This window comes from Schistocerca americana, chromosome 3 (genome assembly GCF_021461395.2).
Source record: "Schistocerca americana isolate TAMUIC-IGC-003095 chromosome 3, iqSchAmer2.1, whole genome shotgun sequence".
In the NCBI taxonomy this organism is placed as follows: Eukaryota; Metazoa; Arthropoda; class Insecta; order Orthoptera; family Acrididae; genus Schistocerca; species Schistocerca americana.
In genome coordinates this window covers 700,537,997-700,547,454 of record NC_060121.1, presented here as the reverse complement: position 1 = coordinate 700,547,454, position 9,458 = coordinate 700,537,997, and the positions used below count along the sequence as shown (strand labels likewise).

The window sequence follows — 9,458 nt, the reverse complement described above, 5'->3', positions numbered from 1 at the left end:
CGGTCGCAGGTTCGAATCCTGCCTCGGGCATGGGTGTGTGTGATGTCCTTAGGTTAGTTAGGTTTAAGTAGTTCCAAGTTCTAGGGGACTTATGACCTAAGATGTTGAGTCCCATAGTGCTCAGAGCCATTTGAACCATTTTTGAAAGAGAACTGCCGCTCGTTACTAGGGATGTGTTTCTACTTCAACTGTTTCTCACCCTGGGTTGCGCTGTAAGAAGCCTACCATTAGCCCCTGAGACAGTGAGACATCTCGAGAATGGGACCTGCTTTACAAGGCGCGACGCGCAGCGCGGTGACGGAGACGCTGGGGGAGCGGAGCACGCGACACGCGGCCGGCACACGCCGGCGCCTCCGGGGAGGGGGGTTACGCAAGTCGCAACAGAGGCGCATTGTGGGCGTATCGCCGGGGCGCCAGGTGGCCAGGCAGCTGCAGATTCCTCGCGCGCAGATCTGAGATCCGCGCCCTGCCGCGCCTGTTCCACGGCGCACCGAGCTTATGCCACACCTGCCGGCACCTGACTCCCTGCCGTCTCACCCCCCCCCCCCCCCCATACACAACGAAGGCACAGTATCTGCTCATCGAAATTGGAACAACAGGAAAATAGCAAATAACGGAATTTCATTTATTGTGCGCTACAGTACAGTAAGAACAATACACGACCAGCAGAAAAACGCCCCTATCGTAGCGCCAAAAAGGCTGATATGCTAGTGTTTTGAGAGACTCGGTCTAAAAGGTGGGGTACCATCTACCTCATTCTACCTCTCTCAGCACCTTTATAGGTTTCTCAACTAATTTTGGCATGAGAACATATTCGCTCTCTTTTTAATATGCAACTCACCTCTCACTTCCATACGTTCCCCTCACTGTAACTTGATCACAGCTACTAGTCCATCCCTGTTAAGTCGCTCATGTCTGTCCACTCCCACTTGCTCATTCCCTCTCATTCCTTCAGCCGAACTCATTGCCATAGTCTCTTTGTGCCTCCTATCTCACAGTTCTGTCATATTGTCGCTGTCTCCTCTCGTTGCCACTGCCTTCCTCTTGCCATCTCTTATCAATCATTCCTTCCCACTGCTGCCCTCTCTTCTCCCTGCCACAGTCTCCCTCTTCCTCTTCGTCGTTGTCACAGACTCTGTCTCTCATTATCATTGACTCATCCACTTACACAAGAAGACAACGGCCGCGGAGGCCTACGCTTACATTCATCCACTTACACTTTCTTCTGCTCTTTATTCCTCTCCCACCGTTACTGTCTCCTTCACTCCTTTCCTAGGGCTATTCTCTTACTGCCTACTACATCCCACTGGCAATGCGTCCCAATCTTTCTCTCACGCTGCCATTTTCTCCCTCGCTCTTACTGTACTATAGCTACTGTCTACTATCTTCCGGTATTTATTCTTCTCCGTCTATTTTCCACTGACACTGTCTCCTTCTCTCTGAGCATAAAAAAGCGCGGTTGTGCTCGCACGTCAATACTTTTTCGAAAATTTTTAAAGGCACTGAGGAAGGTAGAACGAGGCAGCTGGACCCCACTTTTCACTAAGAGTATCTTAATAGGGAGGAGCATATTTGCATTTTCCTGCTGTTTCCCATCTTTTCCCTACTACATAAAATTATGTCAGACGTATGAAAAGAATTTTACGGGACAGTAAAATGTTGATATTTTACCTACTCGGATATGAACTTAAGTCCGCCCCGATAGCTCAGTGGTCGGCGCGGCGGTCTGTCACGCCAAGGGACCCGGGTTCGATTCTCGGCTGGTTCGGAGATTTTTATCCGCTGAGGGGCTGGGTGTTGTGTTGTCCTCATATTTAATTTCGTTTTGTTTATTAATATCTCACTTGATTTTGTATTAGTTATAAGTTTTTCTAATGCAGCACAAAAAAGATATCAAATGGATGTAAACAAATAGAGCCCGCCTCTACGTGGCGGGACCCGGGCAACGGTGTGAGTGGTGACGGGAACTGGGGTGGTGTTACTTTCAGTCACTTCGGACCCCGGACCCAGTCACAGCGGCTAAGTGGCAACATATGACCCACCATAAGAAATTAGACGGTGGGTCATAAAAAATAAGCAGTTAGTGAAAAAAAAGTGTCCTCATTATCATTTCATCATCATCAATGGAAGGCAACGGGAAACTAGCACTGGAATCACTTCTCTAGACGCTCATGCGGTGGACCTCTCTGACGAGGCTTCCCCCATGACAAGACCTGCCGTAAGGCAAGACACAAAGTTTTTATATGAAATTGAAATAACGCAGAACTAATTTTACACCTTGGACAAGATCTTGGGTGCACAAAAATTTTGCATGTGCTTTAGTATGACAACATGAGGCGCCAAGAACCCTTATGATCAAAACAGAGAGACTTTATAGTATATTTATCCACGCTACGTCACTTTATAAACAATGTTTTCGCTTCACAACGGATTTTACGTGCGTAGTTTACGTGTCCATGTAGGGTAACTTCGAACACCTGTAGCTTGGAAACAGATAAAGATACAAAGAAAATTTTCAAAGTTGTTGTAGATCTGGATATTTGGATTATACTGCGCATCACGGTCTTGGTTTTGGTACCCAAAAACCATGTTTTTAGGGTGTTTCTCGGTAATGGACGACGATTTTTGAAAACGGGAAGATGGAACTTCTAAATAAATGCCCAAAGAATATACCGTTAAAATTTAAGCAATTTTTTGGGGTTAGGTATTTAGATATCCGCCACTGACGGTGAAGAAATGGTGGAAAATCCTTTTTTCTGGTTTAATGAAGAACCGCCCATGAACTAAATGATGCCTTCGTAAGCCCTTTAAGGTAGACTGTAGACTACATCTAACGCAAAAAGAACAAACTCATTTGCTCCATTTGCCTAAGCTGGAGGAAGTGTGTAATATTCTAACTTCAACCCTGTACTGCAGGATGGTTACATTAAGACGATCCTTATGTCGGGTATACAAATGGTGCCAGCCCGAGGGCTACCCCAAACACTTGACCCTACCTTTCGGTCACCAATAGAACCCCATCTATGAAAAATCATGTTTTTATGCGCGGCGTTTCGGAATATATTGGTAGCGTATGCTGTAGCATGCGTGCCAGTTAAACCTGTGGGTGATCTGAGAGTATACAGAGCGTTAAATTCAGTAAGGACGGATGCCATCTTTGGTAAAAACAGTGGCTGTAACGATGATAGGTGTCGCATTGAACTGGTCTGGATGACAGATACGTGTACATGAGATCATGCTGCTTCGACTCTACCCCAAATTTTATCGATTGTAGTGGGTAACAAGAGATGGTGTGTCAGTTTCTCAGCAAATTAGAGGTTTTCGATGGGGAAGAGATCTGGAGAATACCCTCCTGCGTAACCGCACGCGTTCAAGCTCGCGTTCCAGGACGAGAAGGTGCGCCGGCCGCGTACTGAATCCGCCCGGTTGGTTGGCGACGGGGGTCGGTGTGCCGGCCAGCCTGGAAGTGATATTTAGACGGATTCCCCCATCCCAGTAGGTGAATACCGGGCCGGCAGCCAAGTCCCTCCTCAGTTACACGAATATCTCGTCCCGAGGGAGTTGGGGGCGAGGGGGAGGGGGTTCACGGAAACGGGGTGGCGACAGGAAACACATCTGGCCACCGTGCCAAATTCGTCAACAACCACGCGGACCACGCGATGATGCGGGACAAAGGCACAAGAGAGAGAAGAAGAAGATATGTGAAAAATGTGCTGGTCAAGGCAATTGGCGGACACCCTCTGTATCGAGTTTGTTCAAAACGAAGCAGCACGACCTGTGCTACCCTGTTTCTCATATCCTTCATCTATAGTCAGCAATTTAGCGCAATTCCTTCCCTTCATCTACGACGTGGCCCCAGTTTGGATGTCAGGTTAACTGCTTATCTCATTTCTGCTACTCCCCATTAGTACCATTATCGTTGGTTCACTCTGCGTCCATATTCACTGCTCATTAGACTGTACGGTCTGTTCTAAAGAGCCTTAATTCTTTCTCACTTTCACTGAGTATTGCAATGTTATCAGCGAATCTGCGGCCGGCTAACATTTTATTAATTGTGACATTTCCGGCCGTGAAAGTTTATATTTTACAGTAATTTCTCAGCACAACCTATCCTGCAACACACTTACAAGCCTTTCAGACTGTTTGTGACAACCCTGTATACACTCCGTTCTTTACTTTTTAGCTTTTGCGCTTGATAATGGCCCTAAAGGAGAAACTGCAATAGTGAAAATAAATTATTTATACAGTCAACGGTAAATATGATTTTTTTTTTCAAAAATGTAAAGATATTATTTTTGAAAAATTTCTTACGCCTCACTAGTTCTGGGATGTTTGCACATCATAGTAGTTAGTAGGATGTACAGGGTGCACGAGAAGTTCTCGTACGCCGTATCAAATGTTATTGTGGAGGTTGGTAGCTACGTTAATTCTTATCAATAGTTGGAATTCATGTGGTATATGTTTTCGCAGTCGCACTCTTAGTCGAGTTTTAATTTGTACCATGGTATATGAGAGCGGTCATAGGTACACTGTTAATGAGTGCTTAGTGACAAGTGTGTGGATGCACGAACGACAACACACAAGGCAGACAATGAGATGGATTATGGAAGCATTCCAGAAAAAAGTTTAATAGGGCTCCACAACGAACGGCAGCACTTATGGACTGCGAAAGACGCGCATTTGTTTTGGCAGAAATGAAGACAGACAACGGAGTAGAAGGAAGAAGACACGAGAAGAAGCATGCGCCGGATTCTCTTTTTCGATTGAACAATCTCCTTCGAAGTCGACACGTGAAGGTGCTTCGGAAGTCGGTATGACGAAGACAACAAGGCGAGATCATGTGAAAAAATACCTTGAGGTCAGACTTTTCGGCCGACGTTCGTAAACGAGTTATCTGATAGAGACCGGAATTAGCGCGTTTTAGCACACCATGCTTTGTTAATTCAATTTCCAAATGCAGGGAACCGCGCCAACATAATGTTTTCAGATGAATGTGCCATTTATCGCAGCTCACGTGCTATAAATATTACCGTTTAGGCCAAAGATAATCCTCATTACATAGTCGAGTTATATAGCAAATGCGCCTCAAGTACTTTTTTGAAGGGACTATGAGTGGCGCAATTTATATGCACGTGTTACAAACATTTTTAATACCTCATGTTGAGGAAAAGGACCATAAAGAACGCATATGGTTGCAGAAAGAAGTAGCCCTCCTTACTACGCTCTTGCAGCGAGTGAGTTACTAGATGAAAAACGTCGAGGAACGTGGACAGGTCGTGTTTCGTCAGCAACACCAGCTCCCTTTAAATGGCCACCAAGGAGTCCTGACCTCACAGCACCTAAAAACTCCTTATGCGGAGTCATTGAGGCTGAACGGCATTACGCAAAAAACGAAGACCGGCACAATACTGTTGAGGATGCATTTCGCTCTATGTCACCGGACACGCTCAGAAGCATGTCAAGAAGAACATGGAGACGCATGGAAGTCTGTTTACAGCATGATGGAGAACATACCAAGATATTGGACATTTAATACGTAAGTAAGTATTTGTGCTAAAACAAATCAAATCAATTAACATTCGGTACTAGGTGTTATGGGAAATCTTCGCACACCCTGTATATTCGTCGTTGGTATGTGATATGTCAAAGCCACATTCATCTGGAAAATTTGTAAGTGATATTTCGTGTTTTTCATTGTGATGAGAATAAAAGTGTTTTGGTACAGATTTTTTTATACTTTTTCCGTATTTGGGCTCCTGATAAAGTCCCTCAATAAACAGAAGCTTAACTTTGAAAATCATAGGTTCAAATGAAAGCATGGACCTAGGTTCGAGGGACACATGCACGCGACATTGATTTTCAGAATCGGTCGGTTAAAAAAAAAAAAAGTTGCGGATGACCGTTTCTGACCTTTCATTTTTTGAAATACATGAAAAATGAGTTTTACTAGCGAATGGGTATCTTCGATAGCCGTTTGAGAGGCATAATATTTGAAGTACTAACTCTACACCTTGCATACTCGGTAACAGGTCCTTTTTAGGGTCCCGTACCTCAATCGGTAAAAACGGAACCTTTATAGGATCACTTTGCTGTCCGTCTGTCAGCCTGTCAGCCTGTCTCAGTGCTACTCTTAAAATCCGCTTTTCTCAGAAACGGGTACACGTATTAAGTTGAACTGTCACATATTAAGGGCTACAGCATGTTAGCAGTGTACAGAACTGACGCTTCTAAGTCAATGCAATTAAAAGATACGGCCATTTATGTAAGGTATTTTGATACTAATCTAGTCATCAAGACGTATATGGTAGTTTCCACTGACCTAGAATGCTGGTATTTGACTGGAAGCAAGCGAACGAAAAAACTCAAAAATGGTTAATCTGTGACTATATCAAACGAAAAAAATTTTTGTCATTTGTAATCCGACTGTCCGTCCTGCCATTAAGACCGCGTTTTCTCAGCGATGGATAGACGTATATCTTGCCATTACCGATATCGATAACAGGCAAAAATCGTCGAGATTCTCTAATCCTGGGATGGATGAACTATCTGTATATATATAAAAAAAAAGCACTCCGTCTTCAGGGCACGAGTGGCCTACCGGGACCATCCGACCGCCGTGTCATCCCCAATGGAGGATGCGGATAGGAGGGGCGTGGGCTCGGCACACCGCTCTCCCGGTCGTTACGATGGTATTCTTGAGCGAGGCCGCTACTTTTCGGTCGAGTAGCTCCTCAATTGGCATCACGAGGCTGAGTGCACCCCGAAAAATGGGAACAGTGCATGGCAGCCCGGATGGTCACCCATCCAAGTGCCGACCACGCCCTACAGCGCTTAACTTCGGTGCTCTCCCGGGAAGCGTTGTATCCACTGCGGCAAGGCCGTTGCCCACGAACTATCAGTATACATTGTACGGGACCCTAGGCGAGTTCTGCTCACACCTACCCAAAATTTTGTAAACTATCGGTGGTCATGGCGTGTGGTTTCAAAGGAGGGCTGAGCCGGAGCCCGAGTGTGGCGTCCACTCGGAGCGCGGCGCGGTTTCCGGAAGAGCGTGCGAGTGGTCGGTGAGTCAGAGGGCTGTCTGAGGCCAGCGGCTGCTCGAGAGCCCCGGCGGCGGCGGCGGCGGCGGCGGGCCGACGCTGACAGCGCGGCGCAGCGCCCCACGCCACCTCCTGGGTGGCGGCCGGCCGCCGCTGCCGGCTGCTGGAAGCCGTCACTCGCCGCCCCCGCACCCCCGCCACTCAGCCGCGCTTTACGACCCGCCCGCTTCGTTAGCGTCCGGCCCGCCACCCTCCGGCTGAGCCGTGGTTTACACTGGGCGGCCGGCACGCCTGCGGCCCCGGCACCACTTACTGTCGGCACAGGCGACGACGCCTAAATGAGATCGATAAAAAAAATGTCGAGGCGGGGCATTAGGGCGTCAACGAAACTTCCGTTGATGTTTCGAGTCTTTCTCACTCGTTAGAAACTTCGTCACTGTATGCCACAGAAAATAATTTACTTTACAACTGGATACGAATTCTGTTCTAGTGATATTTTCCTTCGCCCATACACCGCAAGCCGCTGTCGATTGCATGGCGGAAGACAGCTTGTGCCAGTACTCTTACTGCAAGTTGTATTTGTTGGTTGGTCCGTAAATACGTAGCGTTTTTATTTTGCACGTTGGTATTCTGGTTGGTATGGTTTTATTTATCGATGGTAACTTTTTTTATTTGTAGTTCATGGTTGCTATTTCAGTTTACATATTGTCTTTTTGTCATCTGAAGATAGCGAGTGGAGCTGTGGACGCAAGAAAATGGAGTGCCAATGGGAACATTTCCGAAATACTCTTCTGTTAGAGGGGTGACAGCAGCGGAGGCAGCTAGAAACATTTGCGCTGTATATGAGTATAATGCCTTGGACAGATCATGGCCAGAAAATACTTTCCTCGTTTTGAGGAGGACCGTTTTGACATTAGTGACGCTGCACGCTCAGGAAGACCATCAGGGTTTGTTGAACATCGTTTAAACGTATTAATCCACAATGATCCACGTCAGTACATTGTGCAACTGGCAGATGTGCTAAATTGTAGTCATTACACCAACGTGTAACATTTACGTGCGATAGGAAGGTTCAAAAATCGGGTGTAAGGGTACTGCAGTCTAAGCGAAAATCACAAAAATCTGCGGATGGTCATATGCGCATCTCTGCTTGCACGTCATCAACTGGGCCGTGAACAACACCGATCATTCCTGTTCTGTATTGTTGCTGGTGACAGGAAATGCTGTTCTTACGTTAACATACGGAAAACAAAAGGAATGGCTGAGCCCAAACAAAGCAGCAACTCCCTGTAAAAAGACCTGAGCACATTCACAATAGGTAACGTTATGCACCTGGTGGAACAGCAACGGTGTGGTGTACTACGAATTATTTCCCCGACATATGACCGCCACTGCTGACGTTGAAACCTCCTGGCAGATTAAAACTGTGTAATGGTAGAGCACTTGCCCGCGAAAGGCAAAGGTTCCGAGTTCTAGTGTCGGTCCGGCACACAGTTTTAATCTGCCAGAAAGTTTCATAACAGCGCACACTTCGTTGCAGAGTGAAAATCTCATTCTGATTACTGCTGAAGTTCATTGTCAACAACTGAAACGTCTTGCAGATGCACTTCAAGAACAATGACCAGGAAGACTGCGTGAAACACCAGCCCGCATTCTGCTAGACTGACAAAAAACTCCAGGCTGAAGTTGTTTCGAGGAATCATTCCGGGTCCACCTTATTCACCTGATCTTCCGCCTTCGGATTTTCACCTTTACAGCCCTCTATCGAACAACCTTAAAGAAACTTCCTTTCTGGACGAAAATTAGCTCTGAACATGGCTGACCAAACTCTTCGCCTCAAACCCACGTGACTTCTATTGTCGCGGAATCGAAATGTTACCCCAGCGTTGGCAGACTGTTGTAAATAATGAAGGAGAATATATTATTCATTATTTAAGTCTCTGTTATGCGCATCTTTTTTTAACTATGGGAAAGCACTCGGAACTTATGCACCAACCCAAAACTAAACATCTGAGTATAGAGAGAGGGGGAAATGGTTGAATGGACTCCCTCCCCCCTCCGTCCCTCTCCCATTTGCACTTTAAAACATTCCAGTCAGATTCTTATGAGTTCTACGAGAGATATACGACGAAAGCAGCAGAATTCTGGTGTGCTCTTAATTAAATAAGGATTCTACATTTACCTACAGGGTGTCGCGAAGGCAAAGTTTTCATCCAACCATTCGCAATGATGTTCCCTCAGCTTCTCTGATGCACTTTCGTACGAACTATCGCCCCCTGTAAATCTACACTGTGTCTACACACTGTATGCGACGGAGGTTATTTTGTGTACCAATGTCACTTACGCCCATTCCTACCCAGTCACGAATACTTTCCAGGAAGAACGATTGGTGCTAAGCCTGTTTGTGATTTCGAAACT

General features: G+C 46.2%; 1 protein-coding gene across 1 annotated transcript in view; it reads left to right on the top strand.

Annotated features, from left to right (window-relative positions):
* The first annotated feature begins 258 nt into the window (after window positions 1-258).
* Window positions 259-9,458, top strand: part of LOC124606321 (transcription factor SOX-1-like) — a 118,965-nt gene continuing 109,765 nt past the window's right edge. The window contains exons 1-2 of the mRNA XM_047138304.1: window positions 259-417; window positions 7,092-7,270. Coding sequence (XP_046994260.1) covers window positions 259-417; window positions 7,092-7,270 — 338 coding nt within the window. The remainder of the gene's footprint in view (window positions 418-7,091; window positions 7,271-9,458) is intronic.